The 20,649-nt window shown below is 57.0% G+C and overlaps 1 protein-coding gene across 3 annotated transcripts; it reads left to right on the plus strand.

Annotated features, from left to right (window-relative positions):
- The first annotated feature begins 63 nt into the window (after positions 1-63).
- FPGS (folylpolyglutamate synthase) lies at positions 64-19,094 on the plus strand. Of its 3 annotated transcripts, XM_050927067.1 has the most exons (16): positions 64-667; positions 1,556-1,627; positions 7,180-7,308; positions 7,528-7,581; positions 7,867-7,931; positions 8,063-8,177; positions 8,718-8,795; positions 9,545-9,606; positions 10,043-10,145; positions 10,494-10,571; positions 11,098-11,245; positions 12,795-12,896; positions 14,274-14,424; positions 14,918-14,993; positions 15,934-16,000; positions 16,421-19,094. In XM_050927067.1, the coding sequence occupies exons 2-16, from the start codon at positions 1,589-1,591 to the stop codon at positions 16,855-16,857; spliced, it is 1,704 nt and encodes a 567-aa protein (XP_050783024.1). In that variant the 5' UTR covers positions 64-667; positions 1,556-1,588; the 3' UTR covers positions 16,858-19,094. The 3 variants fall into 3 exon arrangements, with proteins under 3 accessions (XP_050783024.1, XP_050783023.1, XP_050783022.1); XM_050927066.1 differs by lacking the exons at positions 64-667; positions 1,556-1,627 and adding an exon at positions 3,333-3,449; XM_050927065.1 differs by lacking the exons at positions 64-667; positions 1,556-1,627 and adding an exon at positions 3,659-6,622.
- The last annotated feature ends 1,555 nt before the right edge of the window (positions 19,095-20,649 follow it).

Consider the following 20,649-nt stretch of genomic DNA (forward strand, 5'->3'; position numbering starts at 1 on the left):
CTGTCTGACTCACTAACCAATGCGGCAACTCACCAGTTCAGATCTGAAGGGAGTTGAACGCATTCTGCTCGTAGTCTGAGGGTGGATGTGACTGGCAGATGGCAGGTGTCTGTCCAACTCCTCTGAGTGCTGACCATAGCGACAGAGCAGCAATGCTTAATGAGCTATTACTACTGCGACACCTGGCCCAGCTAGACACTTGGCTGTATTTACAAGCATTCCTGTGTCTGTTGCTTTACCTGGCTCTGCTTACATGGGTGTAGATTAAGAGCAGTAACTTTTTCCAAGTGCAGAGAGCCAATGCACTACATGTTGAATGGACTGCACTTAGCTTTGGCAACGTGTATCCCGCCAACGTGAGCTTATTAAACCTGGTATGCATCTAGTAGAAACTCTCTATGGAGATCTTAATGGATTCCTATACTAAAGGGAAATTCTCTCTTTCCTCAGGCTCCTGCCCGGGGATGTTCAGTGGCTGCAGCAGCTCGTGTGAATTTGTTTGAGAAGGTGCGGCTGCTTTGTGGTGCTAGCAAACAAGAGTAAAACCCTGAGCCTTTGAAATGAGAGTAGTGTGTGCAGACTGATAACCTTTGTCCTTCAACTGGGTTGCCAGCCTGAGGTCTGTAAACAGCAGGCAGCAGAGATCAAACTGGCTTCAGAGCAGAAAGTAAGGATGAGAAAGGACATGTATACGGTAAATCTCCTCTCTGGGATGGGGTTTGGAAACAGTGGGGAGTTTTGGGAAGCTTTTGATGTTAAAGGGATATGAATTAAGTTGGCTGCAGGCAGTACACTGGCCCTGGTGCCCTCTGCCAGTTGTTGGGAAGAAACCATCATATGTCCCTTTTTTAAATTTTTTTCTCTCCCCGTATGAATTTTTGAACAAATGGGGAAAAATGGAACAGCAGCTCTTTGATGTGCTCTATGAGTAAGTAGGTAACCGTTCCCACACCTGTAATTCAGTTGGTGAAGTCCCCTTTAACGGCTGGGCTGGAGCTGTTTGGTTTGTTCTTACACTGATGAAAATAGTTTTAAAAAGTAATTGGGATTTACTGTGTAATTTTTGAATAAGAACAGGTGTTGCTGTGGATGAGGTTAGCAGCACAGGCAGCGATAACTCAAATCTCTCTGGTAGAAAATAGTTTAGATGCAGAAACCAGTATTTTTCTTGTGATAAATCCGTGTTGACAAAGATAATGCTGAACAGTGTTAACAAGTTAGCTCCTGCATCAAGACACGAGCAAGAACAAAAATCTGGCTGAACTGCTGATTCCTTTCTCTCCAGAGCAGTGTTGGAATCTTAGAAGATGGCCACTTTAGAGTAATGATTCCTACCCTGCATGTTTTCTGCTGAGGCACTTTTGGGGCAGTGACTGTCTTTGTTGTGTGTTTGTACAGTGCCTAGCACAATGGGACCCTGCTCCCTGACTTGGGGTTCCTGGGTGCTACCACGATGCAGGCAGTAGATGATGATCCTGAACGGAAACAAATGGTTCCTGTACTAAAAACTGGCCTTTGCTACAGTTGTAATCTCTTGTTAAATCTCCTCACCTAGCAACAGCCCTGCAAACTGTAGGAGACTGGCTGAATGTGGTGGAGCTGCCCCTACACTCGAAGAATTGAGATGGTAATTTAATTATGTTTTAAATTTGGGCCCTGATACTAACTTCACTGCTAAAGCTATAAATGCTGTTAAGAGATGGGAATGGTGAGCGGGAGGTAGAGCGGCCTGCACCTCTAGCTATTGGTTAATGGAGGCTTTAGTAGGAATATGCCAACTATGGTGTATCTGGCTTGGGTGCGTTTAAAGCTTGCTATTAAATTTATCATTTAGGTCCTCGCCAAAATCCTTTTAAAAAAAGACTTCCGCATTGAGCATTGGCCTGCTAATCCCAGGGTTGAGAGTTCAATCCTTGAGGGGGCCATTTAGGGATCTAGGGCAAAAATCTGCCTGGGGCTTGGTCCTGCTTTGAGCAGGGGATTGGACTAGATGACCTCCTGAGGTCCCTTCCAACCCTGATATTCTTTGATATCTATGTGTCTATTTAAATAGGATGGAATGCACAGCTTGCCCATGTATTTGCAACATGAGGAGAAAACGACAGGAATGGTTTTTAGCTCAACTAAAAAGTAGAGCGTCTGCTCTGTATTTTTGTGAGCGGTGGGTTAGGGTCTGAAATATCCTGGCTGTAGCTGATCGTAGGGTGTGTGATGTTTTCATAGGTAGGCACTGCCATAACATTCCATTTTGTAATAAAAACAGCTTTTATTGAACTAGCAGGATTGCTTGGACTTTGTGCTGCCCCTCGGTGCCAGCTGACCTTGAAATCCACAGTGCAGAGTGCCACCTATGTCGTAGTGGTTTTTCCTCGCCATGTGCGCTGGAAGGCTTTAGATCGGGGTGGACAAACTTTTTGGCCTGAGGGCCACATCCGGGGATGGAAATTATATGGTGGGCCAAGAATGCTCATGAAATTGGGGGATGGAGTGCGGGAGGTGGGGGTGAGGGATCAGACTGGGGGTGTGGGCTCTGGGGTGAGGCCAGAAATGAGTGGGGGGTGCAGGAGGGGGCTGGGTCGGGGCATGGGATGGGGCAGGGGGACAGGCTCTGGGTGGTGCCACTGCTTCCAGAAGCTGCTTGAGGTATGCATGTCCCCCTTCCAGCTCCTACGCAGAAGTGCAGCCAGGTGGCTCTGCATGCTGCCTTGGCTGCAGGCACCGCCCCTGTGGCTCCCATTGGCCGCGGTTCATGGCCACGACATGCATGGAGCAGCAAGCCCCAGACCCCGCTCCCCCGCTGGAGCTGGAGGGCCAGATTAATATGCCTGAAAGGCCAGATGTGGCCCCTGGGCCATAGTTTGCCCATCTCTGCTTTACGTACTAAGCAGTGCGTTTGCAAACATGGTTTTATCTGGGGCTGTTCCCCTGCAGACACATGGAACTTGGGCCCTCTCCACCCTGGGATCTGACGTGTCCTCTTTAGTGCAGTTGGGGGGTTGGATGGCTCTTCAGTAGGGCGTGAATTGAGCACTGTGGGTAGCACTTGCCAATACGAGATCCGTTTTGTGTCCCCTCCCCCGCTTGCTGGAGGGGACATAGTTGCCACAATCAGTAAATGAAAGGCAGTGTTGCCCTGTAAGAGAATCAGGTGCCCCTCACAATGATGGCGGCCTTGCTCTCACCATGTAGTGCCCCTCACAAAGATGGCGGGCTCACGCTGCCGCGCGGGGGCGGGGGACGGTGGCTCGCGGGGCGGGGCGAAGCCGCGCGTACGGGGGGGGTGGGGTGCGGGGCTCGGTGGCGGCGGGGGCCGCCTGTCAGCAGGAGGCGGGATGGGCTTTCGCGGGCTCCGCGGGCTGCACTGCGCGCTGCGGCTCGTGGCGGGGGCGGCCGGCGGGCAGCGCCGCTTCAGCACCAGGCCGGCCCGCGTGCCCAGGATGGAGTATCAGGTACCGGCGTGGGGGCGGCCCGGCCCGGCCGTTACATCAGCCGGGACACGTGGGGCCTGGCGGGGCCGGGGCCGGGCCGCCTGTTCCGGGGCACATGTCTTTAGCCTGGCAATGGGGGGAGGCTGGTATGGGCGCATCATATTTTATATGCGGGTTTTCTGGGGGGGGGGTCAGGCATGTGGGGGAGTATCGAGGCTTTTTGGGGGGCATCTGGCACCTGTGGAGGCAGGGTGCTGGGCTGGGGGCTGGTGCTATTTGTTAATTGCTTTTGATGCTGTTTAGGGGGCTTGGCCCTCAGCCCAGCTCTGATGCAGAACAGTCACTGGCCAAAACCTCAGCGGGTCCCCCCAACCCCTTGCCCGGTCTGACTTTTCTTGTGGGTGATGCGCCTCATACTGGCGCTGCCAGGGCGTTATGGGCTGCAAAGGGGTCACAGGGTGACTGGGGTAGGGCTGTCTTCCTAGTAGGTTCTAACAGCCAAGCTTGCCCGACAGTCTCTCCTCACAACTCCCTGTCTCCCTTCTTTCACTACTTTCTTCCCATTGATTGAACTCAATGGAAAAACTCCGTTGATTTCAGTGGGCTTTCGGCACAGTACTTCAAACAAAGGCTGGGAAGTATTTGGGAAAAATCATTCAACCAACTTTGGTTGTGTGGGGGAAACCACTGAATAAATGAAATCACCCTTTTCCCATTAATTTGGGTTGGGTTATATAAAAACACAAGAATGGCCATACAGGTCCATCCAGCCCAGGATCCTGTCTGTCGACAGTGGCCAATGCCAGGTGCCCTAGAGGGAGTGAACCTAACAGGTAGTGATCAAGTGATTTCTCTCCTGCCATCCATCTCTGACAAACAGAGACGTAAGATTGTCATGCAATCTTCCACCGACTTTGTCCAAGGCAGTACTGAGGTCCACTTGCTTACTGTCTTTGATGCAATCCAGCCATCACTTCCTCAGCATCTCTTTCCTGTCACCCTCTTCTGCTATGCTGCTTTCACCAGGTCCCCTTCCTTCATCTTCTGCCAGCATCCAAACCAGCAAAGCTGCATGCATTTTGTCAAATCAGAGAGCTTTTCTATGTAAGCTGAAGAATCTGTGGTTGTGTATGTGTTCTCTTCAAAAGAATGGGCTTTAACTATACGGAAATCAGTGACTGTTAATAGATGCTGGATGATCTTAGAGGAATGAAATGCATAAAGCGCTGCTGAAGCAATATGAAGGTAGCTGAATTGGAATCAGAATGTCCGATGATGCAAACGATAATGTTCCAAAGCACTGTTAATGTGGCTGGCTGCACCCAGCTAATGTCTTCGCTCACTTTTTGTGGCGCTTGCTGAGTTGCTCACTCAGTTCCTCCTGTAAAGTCAAAAGGCTCTGGGCTGTGGCCATGTTCAACATTGATTTTTACACTTTGTTACTTTTTTTTAAAACCATCTCTGACCATGCAGCTTCATGTGGCATGAACGTAATGTGGAGGGGGCTTTGTGTCTAATTAAATGATGTTGGGGCAGGAAGTGAGTCAGGATCACATGGGGTTCACAGTCTTAACACCTGGCTGAGTTATGAGTAGTGTCAGTTTTGTGATTTGGGTGTCCTGGTGTCAGTAGTCATCAGTAATAGTGATGAAGCATGGAGATGAATTTCAGTCCCTGGGGCAAGTACTGTCTCTTCATTAAGTGTTTGTACAGCACCTAGCACAACAGGGCCTGGTTTATAACAGGAGTCCCTTGTATTGTGATAGTGCCTAATAATAATCTGCGTGAGCCTGGGTCTACCTGGGAAGTGCTTGGGGTAACCATAGGTAGTGGGCTGGGTTCCTGCCTCTGTTGGAAAAGGGAAGCAATGCATGATGTGAGGGGCGCAGGAGTTCTGGTGCAGTGTGGGGAAGACCTGACCCCATCCAGCTCTGGCTCAGTTGAGAGAAGGCAAGAAATGGATAGTGCATTAAGTGTCTTTGCTCCCAGGAAACCCAGGGAGATCCAGTGTCCCACCCAGTATAAATAGCCATGTGGATCTGGAGGAGCGTGGCCAGTGCTTTTTATAGAGGTGAATTGTGGGGAGCATATCTGGTTACCATCCAGCCCCTCCCAGAGCTGCACACTGTAACCCCAGAGGTACTTTGACACCTCAATAAATTGCTACTCTGCATGGGGCATGCTGGAACTAAAGCTATCCCTGGGAAATGCGTTAATCAGCATTTAAGGAGGCTATTCTGGGCCTTGGAAAACCAGGACCTTAAAACACACTGACGCAGACAGTGCTACGATCGAAGCGAGTGAGACTATATAGCCCTTCAGTACTCTGCTTCAGATACTAATACAGTGGTCCCGGGGTTGGGGTACAGGAAGTCAGGAACCCTGGGTACTGATTCTGCCACAGTGAGGCACTCACTGTGCCTCAGTTTCCCTTCTCACCCTCTAACTGTCTTGTCTGCTTAGATTGTAAACTCTTTGGTGCAGAGGGTCTCTCCCATGCATATTTGCCGTGCCTAATACAATGGGAGCCCAGTCTCTGTCGGGCTTTCTAGGCACTACTGCAATACAACCAATATTAGTAATGGCAATGGGTGAAAATATATTGCGCTCAAAGTGTTCTGGTGCAGACTGTGGGCGGATTGTACTGCCCGTGGATCCACCCAACACATCCTGGGGCTCTGTTACACCAGTGCTTCAGCTTGCGTTCCTGGGGCTTGTCTCGTGATCGGCGTACGCTCTGTCCTCGCTCCCCGTGCCTTGGAAATAGTTATCAGGGCTGATTTCACGCACCTTCCCCCTCTCCTCCCTCCTCTGGCAACTTCTTTCAGAATTACTGCTGAGACTCTTCCTCTCCAGTGCTTCCTCGGTGGGGATTTCCCATCTGGGGTGTCGCTTGTGCCCCTTATTTTTGTGGTCCTTCATCTAGTGTATTTTGAAAGAGTTGTTAGTCATCTCTTTTCCCCCAGCCCCTGAGCAGGAGGCAGGGAGCTGCATTGCCAATCACCTAGCGAGTGGAAAAAACTCTAAAGGACACTGGATTTCAGTTCCCCATGCTCCAAGCACCGTACCTGGGACTGTGGCTTTGCAGTCCTATAACTGTAGCGGGCCAAGACAAGCTAGCCGTGTGCAAGTCGAGGGCCACTGTGGAGCAGACGGAGCTAGCGGCTGGCTCTGCCCTGGCCGCTATGCTTCGCGTGAGTGAACAGTGAGTGAGTGAACAGTAGTGCAGCCTTTGTTAGCTCTGGCTGGAAGTGAAAGCCGGGATTGGTGTGCTCTGATCAGCACTCACCTGGCAAGGAGAGGAGTGAGCTCCTACTGCTCCCCTTTGTCATGCTCCAGCACTGCTCTTGGCGCGGGGCAGACGAGGTTCTTGGCACAGGGGCATGGCTGATGAGCCCCCGACCTCGCCTTGGAGGGCCCTGGGCGCAGAGATGGACTGGGTGGGTGGCATTGGAGCTGGCTGTCTTCCCACCCGTGATGAGGGCTCTGACAGCGAGGGAGCCTGGTTGGTAACATTGCCCTTCCCCAGAAGAGCAAAGGCTGGCAGCTGTGTGTTGGGATCCAGGGATGGGTGGGGGCTTGGGCTGCCTAGCACCCCTGAGTTTAGTATGTAGGGCCAGGGGCGGCTCTGTGGGCGAGCAGGAGACCCCCTTCTGGTGCACACATGGGGCTGGAGCGTTGGCTCTTGGCCACCATCCCCTCCTATGAGCGGAGAGCTGATCTGTGCCTCATCTGATGAGTTTCATTCCAGGATGCCATCCGGACCCTGAACACCCTCCAGACCAATGCTAATTACCTGGAGCAGGTGAAGCGGGAGCGAGGAGACCCGCAGGTGCAGCTGGAGGCCATGAAAGGCTTCTTGGAGAGAAGTGGGTTAAAGGTGAGAGCTGTCAGGTCCCCTTCCCTTGCTGAGCAGAGCCCTCTCAACGCTGCTCCCTGCCAGATGGGAGGGAGAGCGGGGGTGGGATCCCAGGCTGTACTGGCCTCTCCGTTGGTGGGGCTGGCTGTGAGCCCTCCTTCCAGTCTGGCGCAGTGCCAGGCGGGGGTGTCTCCCCAGCCCTGACCCCCTCTCACGGGTTTGTTAACCTCTGTCTGGCAGGTCGAAGACCTGGATCAACTGAACATTATCCACGTAACTGGGACAAAGGGCAAGGTCAGTGGGGCAGTGCAGGGGTGTGTGGAACGAGGCGTGTGAGGGCGAGGGGATTCTGTGGGGCGCAGGGCAAATGATGGGCCAGCACACACCGCAGGGTGGGGTGAATGGGGAAATAATTAGGCCGTGTGATGGGCCATGGGATGCTGAGAGTGGGGGTGTTGGAGGTTTAGGAGAGCAGCAGTGGCACTGTGGCTGTGGTTGGGGGCAATCTATGGGGTTCTCTGTTGCTGGGGGCTGCTAGGGAGGGCTGGGTTTATGGTTGACACTGCTGACTTCTTCCAGGGCTCGACGTGTGCCTTCACGGAACGCATCCTCCGCAACTACGGCCTGAAGACGGGCTTCTACAGGTGGGCAGCGCGGTGGCTCCTGGGGGATGGATTCAGTCGGTCTCTTCTGCTGGGTGCTGAGTGGCACTCTGGGGTGGGTGGAATGGAGGAGCTGTCCTGGGTGCTGACTGTCTGTTCTCCCCTCATCCCAGCTCTCCCCACCTGGTCCAGGTGCGTGAGAGGATCCGCATCAATGGGCAGCCAATCAGCAAGGAGCTGTTCAGCAAGTACTTCTGGCAGGTGTATAACCGGCTGGAGGAGACCAAGGTATGTGTGGGGGCAGCTCTGGGCAGGGAGCTGCTGCTGTTCTGGAGTGGGGGGTAATAAGCTGCTGCTGCCTCCTGCAGCCCAGTGCACCTGGTCCTCGGCAGCAGGCCAGTAGGATCCCACACTAGGGGAGTTGCCCCGTGCGGTACAGTAACCGAGTCTCTGCTCGGGGACCAGGCAAAGTCAGATCGCTGCCCCGAGGCTGGCTCCTTGTAAGGATTGGATGTGGACGGGTTATCTAGTGCTTAGAGCAGGGGATCCCTAGTTCTACTCTGCCACTGCCTTGCTGGGTGTCCTTGGGCAAGTCAGTTTCCCCGCTCTGTGTGTCAGTTTCCCCAGCTGCGTGGCGAAGTTGACTAGTCATGTAAAACTGTCAGATGAGCTGGGCCCTTGCCATGCCGTGTCCATGCCCTGAGGACTGGGCCGGAGCCCCGCAGCGCAGGGAGGAGGGTCTGTCCCTTGCCGGTCCTCTGGCTTAGCAATGGGGCTGGGATAGAGCTGCTGTCCTGGAGTCCCCTCAGGTAACTGTCTGTCCTGCAGGACCCCAGCCATGCCAGCATGCCCGCCTACTTCCGCTTCCTCACCATCATGGCCTTTCACGTCTTCCTGCAGGAGAAGGTAAGATGCTCCCTCCCCTCCGGGCGGATGGCTGGGTTCCAGCCAGTGCCTCACAGTGCCAAGTGGCTGCAGCCCCTATAGGCTCCAGCGGGAGCTGTGCGCGGTGAGGGTCTGGCCTCCAGAGCCCTGGGCCTTGTCACTCCCTGGCCCCAGTCTCACCCAGCCATCTGCTGCTGGGATGGGACCAGGGGCCTCTGTCTCTCCCACCCTTCCTCTCCCACGTTTTTTCCTCCTTTCCTGGTTCTGCTCCTAGGGATGCCTGGTAAGAGAGTCCTAGGATCTGCACAGCTTTAGCTGCCCCCTGGGACTGCCTGTGTGTGTGACTGTTGCCCCATAGTGGCTGCAGCTCACAGGGTAAAAGCTGTAATATTGCTGAGAAGAAGTGGAGCTTCTCCTTTAGTCTCCAGGGGCAGAGGCCTGCTCGTGTGGAGCTGAAAGTCCTGGGTTCATGCTTCCTTACGTGCATGTCGTTCTTCTGTAGTCCAGCATGCAGGCAGCTCTCTGGGTATCTGTGCGTGCCTGGGACGTTTTTGTGCAAGTCTGATCGGAGCCTGTCCCTGCCCCTGCCCCATGTGTTCGGGCCGGGGTCCCGTGTGTCCGAAGGGCTGCTGTGGGTAGGCCGTGCCCTGCATAAGGGTGCTGAGCACTCTGTCCCTGCTCAGGGCTTTGCCATGGGGCTGCTTTGTTTCCTGCATGTTGGGCACGGATGGCACAGGTAGCCCCTTAACATGCTCCTGTCTCCCCTCCAGGTGGATCTGGCTGTGGTGGAAGTTGGCATTGGGGGTGCCTACGACTGCACCAACATCATCAGGTAGGAGCAGGCTGGGCCTGGCACGGGGACCAGGCGCCCGCCTCCTTATTGCCAGCATGTGGAGGCCACTAGGTGTCCCCAGAGCAGGGACTGCCTGGGCATGGGTGGGTGAGCCAACGGGTCTCAACCCAGCTGCGCCTGGTACGGGAGTTGGGTCAGTTCTTGACCCCTCTGCTGGCAAAGGGGCCCAGTCCTGGTGGCTGTGATGGGAACGCCTGGCCAGGGAAGCCGTTGACCTTCTCTGAGGTGATAGGGGTTTCCAGCCATGCTGGGCTCAGTGTCAGCCGAGGGCCGGGAGGTGAAAGGCTCTGTGCCGATCCCATGAGCCAGCCTGAGTTCCAGGACCTCCTGGGTGCTGGCTGGCTGCAGAGCTGGAGAGAGGAGCCCGCCCTTCGGGAGTCCTGGCGCTGGGCTCTCACCTTCTCTCTGTCTCCAGGAAGCCGATCGTTTGCGGGGTCTCCTCTCTGGGCATCGACCACACAAGCATCCTGGGGGACACCATTGAGAAAATCGCCTGGCAGAAAGGGGGCATTTTCAAGGTACGGACCGCGGGGCTCTGTGGGGAGAGGGGGAGTCTCTGACAGCCTTGAGTGGGGCTGGTCCAGATTCCTGGTTCAGCAGGACCAAGTCTGTTTGCTGTGATGGCTCCGGCTCCTGCCCGCATCTGGGAAGTGAATCTCCCCTGGCGCAGGAGGCCACAGGGCAGCATGGGGGTGGGGGCCCATCTAAGAGGCAAGCTTTGAATCTGAGTCAGAGGTCCCAGCCCGTCTCTGGGTCTGCCCCGACCAGCTGCCTGTCGCTGGAGTCCAGGTGTCTGCTTGGGGATGGGGGGACAGCCTGGGAGGCCATGGATCCGGGGCCTGTGACTACATCTGTGTTGCTTTCAGCCTGGTGTTCCGGCATTCACAGTGCCCCAGCCTGAGCGGCCCCTGGAGGTACTGAGGGAGCGAGCCAGGGAGAGCCCGGTGAGTTCTTGTTAGATACATGTCTCCCCTGAGTCCCCCTGCCCCCTCTGAGGGCATCCTGCTGCTGTCACTGGGTCAGGGGAGGCGACTCTCCCTGCTGCATCCACGCCAGGTGCAAGGGCTGGGATGTCAGATGGCTCCTGCCCTCTTGGATGGTGCTGGCCAGGGGCCTTGGGCTCCCTCTGTCTTCCAGAGGGAAAGTTGAGGTCCTGTGACTCCTCCTCACTCTGGATCCTTTGCAAGGTGGCCCCAGGGGCTCCCCCATTTCTCCTGTGCAGCAGCTGAGTGTGGGTGCTGCAGGTGCCGGCGCCCCTTGGGGTCCATCCCTGGAGAGGCAGGGCCAGATGGAAACGTGACGGCCCATGAATATGAGCCACAGGGCCCAGGGATGGGATTGCCTCGGTTGCTGCTGCCTGGTCTGTAGGTCGGCAGAACCCGCCGGGGGGCTCTCAGCCAGCTGGCGGAGCTGCCTCATGGAGGTGGGTGAACTGGGCAGGGCTCACCCTCTGCCTCTCTCTCCGTGCAGTGCCCGCTTTACCTGTGCCCTGACTTGGATGCCTTTGAAGAGGACGATAAGGCACTTCAGCTGGGGCTGGCGGGCGAGCACCAGCGATCCAATGCCACTCTGGCCCTGCAGCTCTCCCGGGCCTGGCTGCAGCAGCAGGGGTGTCAGGGTAAGGAACTTGGCGCTGGCACAGGGGAGCTTATGCGTCCCTCCCTGCGCTGAACGGCGCATTCCAGCCCTTGCTCTTGTTCCTGGGTTGGGGCGTCTCTCCAAGGAGATTCCGGGAAGGTCCCGATTGGGCTGCACTTTGGTGCTTGTGCTCGCAGTGCTCCCGGCGAGTGGGGGACGCAGCATGTGGCCGTCCAGCCTGGTGCTGCTGAGCAGAGCTCCCCTCCCCGCAGCCTGGCACCTAGGATGTGAAGCCAGCACTCCGGCTTTGTGTTCCCAGCCGCAGCCCCCTGGAGATGCCCTGATGCTCCCTCCCAGGTGCCCGGTGAGGAACTCTGGGTGGGAGCCCCTTGGCGCTTCATGGGAGGCTGAGGGGGAGGGCTCTCTGCACCCTGCAAATACAAGCCAGCAAGTTGCCAATGTGCTGGGGGCTAAGCTAAGTGGGGGGTCCTGCTGGGGAAAGGGGGGGATACTTAGGATAGTATTTATTTTATTTAAATCATAAGTTTTTCTTTTTAAAAATAAACCTGTTTTAAAACGAACTGTGAATTTAATACAAAATATGTTAAGGTCTAAACCTTATATCCTTTTGAAATATTTCAGTTCACACTCAGTGTGGATGAGCCTCTCTAAAGACTTTGAGTTCAAGGCTGCTTCTCTGTGCAGAGTAAGAAGCAGGGGGAAAATATCTAACTTTGGAGCTTTATCAATGTGCTGGGTCACGTACTGTGTTAAGGGCTGGATCCTGTGGGGGGCTTAGGAGCTGGCAAAGTCATCCCAGGCGCTGGGACCCAGCCTCTGGCTCCGGGAGACGCCATTGTGTAGCTCCTCAGGATCTCCAGTGAGCCCACCTGAGAGGTCTCCGACTCCTATTTGATCGCTTCTCCTCACCTGAGCTCTGATTGGCTCAGTTTTAAATTATGAATATTTACGACTCCACCCACCCTGGAAATTTACTCTCCAGCTCATGGAAAAACACTGCAGTTTGTGTATCCAAAACACTGAAGGTGGTTTTGTTCAAAACTAAATGTGACGTGCTGTTTTGGGTGTAATGCAATTCCAGTTACCATCCTAATGCAGCCTGACACAAACCATCAGTAAAATACTACTTATCTAGTATAGAAGCAATGCCTCAGACACCATTTTCTAACATACTAAAAACATACAATTAACAAGAATATGAAAAGATGAAGCTATATAATTGCTTAAGTAAATGTGCAGAGTTTGTGAGCACTATCGAATATAGTGTGAAAGTTCCTTGATGTTTGTATCAGTCCACGAGGATGCACCTTTCGCTAGAAAAGAACAGAAGTGCAAGTGGAAACCTGGATGAAAATCCATGATTTAAATTGAGGTTTTCCACTTGGTGATTTCAGTCACCTCGATTTAAATCAATCCACCCTGGTTTGTATGGCACGTACCCCGGGGTGGCTCCCCCAGGGTGACTGGAGTCCAGTTGTGTGCGAGGAGGGACAGTCGAGTGACAGGAGTGCTACAGGCGGCCATGTGGGGCTGTTAGAAGGTGACTCAGCCCGGCTTCCATCTTGCAGGTACTGGGGAGCTGAAAGACTTGCAGCCAGGTGCGGAGCTACTAGGCAAGAGAACTGTGCCCCTGGCACCTGCATTCAGGCCCAGCAGCTCCATGGTGCAGGGTAAGAACGTGGGTGTGTCCTGCCCCACTGCTGCTCCGTTGCCCCCTGCCTGCCCTGGGCATTTCCTGGGTGCTCTGTTGTGGTCCCCTGGCTAGTGCCTGCTCTTGGCTTTGGCTAGCTGGGATCAGGCCGGAGCTGCTGCTTGTTGGAGATAACGCGCTGTGGGCAGTAACCGCTCGTGCGTCGGTCCCAAGGGCAGAGCCCTGGACTCTGCCCCCGGCCCACCCTGATCGTTGACATTTTGAACGCACTGCCCTTTAGATCTTCCTGTTTCCTTGGTTTTAACCCTCAGGAGCCTGGTGCTTCCTGGGCTGCCAGCAAGTGCTGAGGGCAGTTGTACATCACCGGCCTCCAGCACCAACCCGACCTCCCCTCGCCTCCCGTGTGGGTTTTTCCCAGGCTGTTTGTTGGCTGAGGGTCATTGTCTCTCCACCACCTGCCCTAGAGGGCTGCCCGCTGCTCTGCCCCTTGCTGCAGAGTGAGAGGGGCCTTCGCTCCGCTATTACCCCCCCCGTACTGTGCCCCATACGGTGTCCCTGGGCAGTGCAAAGCAGTTGGTAGCTTCGATATTTAATGGGCTTATCCTCACGGCTGTTACCTCTGTTTTACCAATGGGGCGCGGGGAGACCAAGTGACTGGCCCAAGGTCACACGGGTTTGTGGCAGAGCAAGGAACTGAGGTCAGGTCTCCCAAGTCCCAGGCTGGCCCCTCACCAGTGCACCATCCTACCTCCCCTGGGGTCACTGGGCTGGCCCACACCACGATCCCAGCCGCTGGCCTGAGGGCAGGAGCTCAGGCAGGTTGGATTGGGTGGGGTTTCTGGAATCCATACTCGCCCCGTTGGGAGCTAGCACGCTGTGAGGTGGGCAGGCCATGGGCATAATGAGTCGCAGTCGGGCTCCTTGCCTCTGTGGCATGGGGCGGTTCCCCCACAGCCAGCACTGAAACGGGTGAGGCTGGCTGCCTCGGGGGGATGGGGAGCAGCCTGGGCTGGCGCAGTGCAGGGCTTGGGGGAGCTTGGTATCAGAATAAGGGGAAGGGGGGGTCTGGTGGTGGTGTTGGGGTTTCCTCAGTGAAGTGCCCCAGGAAGGTTTTGCAGGAATGGCTCTGGGTGGGTTTAATGTACCTATGTGTGGGCCCCAGGGTGGGTGGGTCACTGTGCTGTGAGCAGGGCCCCATGCCAGTCCCCAGGCCCTTAACAAGCCAGGCCTGTTCTATGACACCAGCACCCCCCAGTCTCGGATCGCTTTGTCCCCACTCCTCTCATGCTTCCACAGCTTAGCTGGGTCAGGCCCACCAGGGAGCTGGTAACCCCGGGGGCTGGTGTAGGGGGCAGCGAGTCCCTGCTGGGTGGGCCTGACCCCTCTCCCCTCCCAGGTTTACAGGACACGGAGTGGCTGGGCCGCAACCAGGTGCTGCAGCATGGGCCGGTGACGTGGTTCATCGACGGGGCTCACACCACCAGCAGCGTGCAGGCCTGCGTGCGCTGGTTCCGCCAGGCAGCCCTCAACGAGGAGAAGCCTGTGGAGTAAGGAGGCACTGGACGGGGAGGGTGATCTGTTGCTCGGCTGTCACAGGCTTTGCCTGAGCCCCATCTAGCATAGCTGGAGGGAGCAGGCTTATGTGGGGATTTTCAAGGGAGGTGCCGGTTGGGTTGAGAATGAGGCTCCTGTGGCCCATCTCGGGGGAGAGCCTGCCCATCAGCCATGCCAAGGGTGTGAGAACCTGCCCTTCCCTGCTGGAGGGAGGTGAGCCACAGACCAGCAGGCTGTGTTTGGGAGTGGTAGGCAGGGAAGGGGAGGAGGGCTGAGGCTTTGTCTCAGCAACCCGCATTGTCCCAGGACACCAGGGCGGATGGGGACGGGACCCTGTTGCCCCACCAAGGTTGGGACAGGCCTTGGGTCGGGGTTGCTGGACTTCCTGGGCCTTGCAAGGTGGCAGCAGCTAGCCCAGCCAGCTCCAAATTGGGGCTGGGAGCAAGAGCCCCTGAACTGACCAGGCTGGGCCTGTCTCGTCTGCAGCGGCTCTGAGGTCCGGGTGCTTCTCTTCAACGCCACGGGGGACCGGGACACAGCTGCTCTGCTCAAGCTGCTGCTGGTGAGATGCTGTGCCTTGGGGCAGTGGGGGGCCGGTGCTGGGCAGGGCAGGTGGGTTTGTAAGGGCAGAATATGGGCTGGCGACAGGGGGGCTGCTGGACCCGGTGGGGAGAGCGGATCAAATGGATTTAGGGAGGGTGGTTACAGATGATGCTTGCGGGTATCTGAGGCTGTCAGCATCCAGCTCAGGCTGGGGGCCCGGACTCCTGGGTTCTGTTCCCGGCTCTGCCCCAACCCTTGGCTAAGTTGTTTCCCTCAGTTCCTCATTCTCCCCTTCTATGCCCTGGGGTAATGCCAGCCTCGGGTGGGCGCTGGCAGAGGGCTCTGAAGTGCCAGGTGGGTTCAGAGCCGTGGGTCCTGCAGTGGTGTCTGACTCTGACCCCTCCCCTGCACCCACCTGGCTGTTCAGATCCTGCTTTGACACATCCCGCAGGCTGCCACCTGGTGGTGCTAGTGCCCCACTCTTGTCCCCCAGCCATTCCCCTTAGAGTCCAGACCACCTCTGTCTCCTATAACAGCCCTTCCCCGGGAACTCAAGGTCTTCCAGTCTCCCTGTGCAGTGGCTGGGGGCGATCCCGGGAGCGAGTCTTGGGAGCTGGATTTGCCCCCAGTTGGTGGCAGAAGTGAAAATAGAAGGGGGAGGGGCTGGTTGGCTGCTTTACCCAGTAGCCTCTGCAGGAATAGAACCCAGGCATCCTGGCTACCTGGTCCCTGCTTAGACCAAACATGCCCCTGTTGGTTTGTAATGGTTCCAGCAGGAATAGTGATGGATGCTGAGCCAGTAGCCAAGATCCTTCCTGTAAGGAGCTGAATCCCGCCTTGTCCTCCCCTTCCCTTCCCTTCCCCCCCCTCCCCCCCCCGTGCGGGCTGCCCAAGGCTGCAGTACCCACCCCCTGTGCTGGTGTGGACGTTGTGCTGATGCTGTGTCTCTTGTGCCCCAGCCATGCCGGTTTGACTACGCCGTCTTCTGCCCCAACTTCACGGAGGTGTCTGCAGTGGGGAACGCAGGTCAGTACCTGTGGAGGAGGAGCACCACTGGGGATCTGCTCAGGAACTTGCCCTGGAGCAGACATGCCCTGCCTTGCTCAGATTCTGCCCTGCCCGTCCTGTTGGGGAATGTCTGTGTGGGGAATATTCCTGCCCCAGGAGCATGGGTTGGCTCGATGCTAGGAGTGGGGGCAAGTTGTCCCTGGAAACCTCCTTGCTGGATTTTTCTGCAGAGGGTCGGGGTCTCTTGCGGATTCTTGAACCTTGTCCACAGTGCTGATCAGATAGCTTTGGGCAGGGTTCTCGGGGATGCGCGTGCTGCTTCCCCAGGCCATGGGGCTGGGCGGGATCCCCCATGTACCAGAGAGGCCATTAAAACAGGCAGGTCGGGAGCATCCGCAAGGCTGCTCTGATGCCAGCCTACTGTTCTCCCCTTTGCAGACCAACAGAACTTCAACGTCACCCTGGAGAATATGCTGACCCGCTGCCTGGAGAACCAGAAGAAGTGGAACCAGCTGATGGAGGAGAAGGTGGGGCAGGACCTCTGGCTGTCTCCCCCCATGCAGGTGGAGGGGGTGGGCGGCCGGCTGAAGCCAGACCCCTTGCGCGGCCCCCTGCTCTTCGTGCCCTCCTCTGAGCGCCCTCTCAACTCCAACTCGCTGGTGTTCCCCTGCATCTCTCACGCCCTGCAGTGGATCACCCAGGGCAGGGACCCACACTTCCAGGCGCCTGCCACCAAGGGGCTCCACCTGCACCCCGTGGCGGGCACCGGCGCCGTCTTGCTCAAGGAAGCAGCTGCCATCCGCGTGCTGGTCACGGGAAGCCTGCACCTGGTGGGCGGTGTCTTGAAGCTGCTCGACCAATCACTTTCGCAGTAGCGGGTGCCTGTGGACGGGGCCTCCGTGCCGCTTTTTGCTGTTTACTTGAATATTCCCAGGCACCTTTTACCAGGTGGTCCCTGAGCCTGCTGCCCCCCGAGGTGGGGCTGGGCACTGCATGTGCTGCTGGGATTCTTGTGCTGAGCCCTTTGCGGCGGCTGGATCCACCCCTAGGACTGGGATTGGTGTGGCCAGGGCCCATGCCCCGGCACCGGGATCTCATGCTGAGCCCTCATGGCAATGCCATCCACACCCTGGCACCAGCACTCTCACGTTCAACCTCACCCCATCTCCCCGCAGCAGGATCACTAGTGCCAGGATTTGGTTACTGCCCTCATGCTGGCGTCCCTATTGCCTGGGCTGATGGGCACCTTCCCTGCAGGCCCAAGGGACCTGGGGTGAGGACCCAGCAGCTGATCTCAGCCCTCGGAGACTGGCTGCACTGTACATTTACCTGATGTTCCACGGTCCCTGGCCTGGCCAAGCAGAGACAGGCGGGGAGCTCTTGCTTGGGCCAGGGTGGAATTCCTGCTGTCTGCCCTTGTGTTGCCATCTCCCTACCCGAGTCTCTGGGTCCCACGGGGGGGCTGAGGAGGGCAATGTTCATCTGCCATGTTGAGGCCATCCCCCGCCAGGCATTCAGAGGGAGGCGTGAGCATCGGGGCAGACGCCCAACTGAGCATCAGCCTCCCTTGCCTGGGGCGTTGCCTTCACTGGGAGCTGCCTCAGTCCCCCACCAAATGCGTCCAGTGCCCCCCACCCTGGTGCCTTTGTCTCCTCCCTGGCATCTGTCCGGTGCGCGGTCCAGGGATGGGTTTGAGTCTCGCTACTTCAGGCCCTTCTGGCTCCTCTGGGGCTGGGCTCGCCCTGGCTGAATGCAGCCAAGTCCTGCCACCTGCCTGTGGAATCGGCTCCGGAAGCTCTGGCTGGGTGCTTGTCAGAGGCCGTTAGTGCTGGGGTGTGTCTGGCTTGGGGTCCGGTTGGAACTGCCTGTGATCGAAGGGCAGGAGTGCGGTGGGAGCCGTGCGCCAGGCGCAGAGCCGCAAGTCATGTTGTGGGGTGAGATCCAGGCACTGTAGCGCCAAGGAGTCTCTCACGGTGCCCCAATGTGTGAGCTTCTCGCAGGCCAACACCAGGGCAGTGGGGTCCATGGGCGCCAGTGTTGTGTAGGCAGGTCGGCCCTGAGTGCAGAGGGGCCTTATGCAGGAATAGTCCCCACTCCTGTGCAGAGATCTGTGCACTGGGGCTGAGACTCCTGCCTCTGTCTCCAGTGCTGGGCAGCGGGATGCGAGGGCTCTTTGCATGCCATGTGCAAAGTGGGTGATTCCCCCTCTGCCCCCCCTGACCTGCTCTATTGGTGCCCAGGTGGGCCAGGCAGTGGGCCGTTCTCGCTCTCTGCTGGACAGTAACTATGAATGACTGGTGGGCAGGGCATATGCGTCTGGAGGTCGGGAAGCCCTGACAGCTGAGGAGCTGGGCTGCTTTCTGGACCATATGCAGTTCTCGTGGAGTTTGTGCTGGCGACTGGCCCGCTGCCCAGGTCGCTTTCAGGGTGACAGCTTCATCACCCAGCAGTGTCTGGGCAAACACTGGGTGCTGGGAATCGGGCTGATCTCTCAAGCTGAGCTGCGAGGGAGCCTTGTTGAGCAGGGACTTCAGGAAGCACCTGTCTGGAGGAGCCGAGTCCCTCAGGCGCAAGGGCTGTGGAAACTGGCTCTCAGCCCCAAGGCCGTGAGTTGCCTGGTGTCGTCACAGCTCAGCCAGTGTCTCTTACTGTCCTCTGGGGGTGCGCTCCTTGCAGAACCCCCCTGAGACCTGCACCAGGCCAGGCAGCGAGCTAGCCGCTCCCGCTTGAAAAACCAGCCAGGCTGGGGCAAGCATGTTCCCAGAGATCAGTGCTTGAAAGCCACTTGTGAGCAGGGCAGCCTTTAGAGGGTGTTTGGGGGGCGGGGGAGGATGCTCTTGCAAAGGTCTTGGTTGCACTACATGGTCTCTGTGCTCACTGGAATGCCCAGATGCATGGTACGGTCAGGATGTGCCAGGCTCTGCTTACACCAGAGTACCAGCTGTGCCAGCCCAGCCATGTCCTGACCCAGTGATTAATAGCCACCTCTCTGCTGTATCTCTGTATCCAGATTTCTGTTGCCCAGTGTTCAGGCACTGGCTCGTCCCCTGTGCACATAGGCCAGGCTGGGGGGTTGGGGTTTGAACCCCATCCTCGAACGCATGCGGTGCCGGGGTGCAGGCTATCTAGCTGGCAAGTGTCTGTCCTCCCCCTCCCCCCTTTACTGCCCCAGTGCCTGTTTCTGTGTCTGCTGAAGGCAGCCTGGGATGTGACCTGGCTGGGTGTCGTGGCGTATGTCTGATGCCCTAATGCCTCCCCGGTGAGGGGGATTCAGGGGTTGACTTGGGTAAATCTCAAACTGCTGAAAGCCTGGGCCCAGTATGTTCCCCTCTCAGCAAACCCAACGGACTGCCTGCCTGTGGCCAGCCACTCCATGTGGGGGTCCAGGTGACGGAATAATGCTGCTGCTACCTGATCCACGGACCTCCTAGCAGAACCTTCTGTGCATCTGGTCTAGCAACAGACGCCAGACCCATGGCCTGCTGCATGGGGCCCCTCTCCCAGGGCTGGGCTACCACGCCGGCTCTGGCAGTGCAGATGGGGAGAAGCCTGCTGGGCCCCTCTGCACTGCCACAGAGCTGTGCTTTGGCGCGGTGGCCCCTCCGGGCTCTGCTGTGATACAGAGGCTCGTTGGAGCCAGGCCCACCTCTGGTTGCAGCCTGGAGATTGTGGGTTCAAGCAGGAAGGGAGATTGGAAGTCGTTCCCCGTGTCCAGCCTCAGATGATGTTTAAAGACTAAATGTTACTGAGTCTCCAATAATTTAACTAGCAACAGGGTTTTTATTAAATCTTCTGTAACTTGAAATAATATTGATTAAATTTCCCGATTGCTTTCTGGGCGATTAGTTTTGAAAGTGAAGCAATGGTGCTGCTGTTCCATGAGCGTCCGCTCCATTGGCCTGTTGTGTAAATAAACATCATGCTCATTGTAGTGCTGTACAGTGTCGTCTCCTTCCTGGGCGGGTGGGGCCTGGTGGGGGTGAGGCCGAGCTGTGCTGCCAGGCAGCACTGGAGTCTAATCCCCATGGCCCTGGTGGGGGCTGGAAAATTACCCTCACTCTGCCGGTGGGGAAACCGAGGCAGGCTAAGGGCCTGCTCCTGAAAGAGCAGTGTCTCCCTGGCTGCTCATCAACGGGCTCTTTGCCTTCCAGGTGTGGGCCTCACTTGGGCTGCCCAAGGCAACGCAGCAGGGGCTGGTGCGTGCCCCATGGCTCTGCTGAGCTCAGAACAGGAATTAGTTACTGGTTGGATGATGAAATTCTTTGTGTCTGAGCCCTGGGTGGGTTCCACCTGCTGGTTACTCCAGCTCTGCCCTGACAATTGCTCCGGAGCCTGGCGCTAAGCATGCCACCAGCCTGGCCCAGAGTCAACAGCTGGATTGCACCCAGCTCTTGATTTTTTTAAACCTTGCTCACTGCTCTGCTTTCTCAGGAGGGAGGTTTCCAGAATCAGGGCACAGGCCTGGGGGGGCTTCAGGTGGGAGGCTGCCGGCTGCTCTGATGCCCATTGCAGGCAGGTGTGTGCTGCGAAGGGCATGAGGGAGGCGCTGGCCTAACTCAGAACAGTGCAAAGGGAAGGGGCCAGGCCTGGGCGGGTATGCAGTGAAATGGGGGAACTGGAACAGCTGCGGAGTGGGAGGGTTCCCTGCCCCAGCCTGCCCGTGTCAC

The sequence above is a fragment of the Gopherus flavomarginatus genome, chromosome 17, assembly GCF_025201925.1.
Source record: "Gopherus flavomarginatus isolate rGopFla2 chromosome 17, rGopFla2.mat.asm, whole genome shotgun sequence".
NCBI lineage: Eukaryota > Metazoa > Chordata > Testudines > Testudinidae > Gopherus > Gopherus flavomarginatus.

What these genes read in the sequence shown, in the direction of transcription:
- FPGS (XM_050927065.1), top strand. Translation starts at nt 6,479, where the DNA reads ATGCTCCAAGCACCGTACCTGGGACTGTGGCTTTGCAGTCCTATAACT. An exon ending in GACTGCACCAACATCATCAG is followed by an intron (nt 9,607 to 10,042) that starts GTAGGAGCAGGC and finishes CTCTGTCTCCAG; the next exon opens with GAAGCCGATCGTTTGCGGGG. An exon ending in AACGAGGAGAAGCCTGTGGA is followed by an intron (nt 14,425 to 14,917) that starts GTAAGGAGGCAC and finishes TCTCGTCTGCAG; the next exon opens with CGGCTCTGAGGTCCGGGTGC.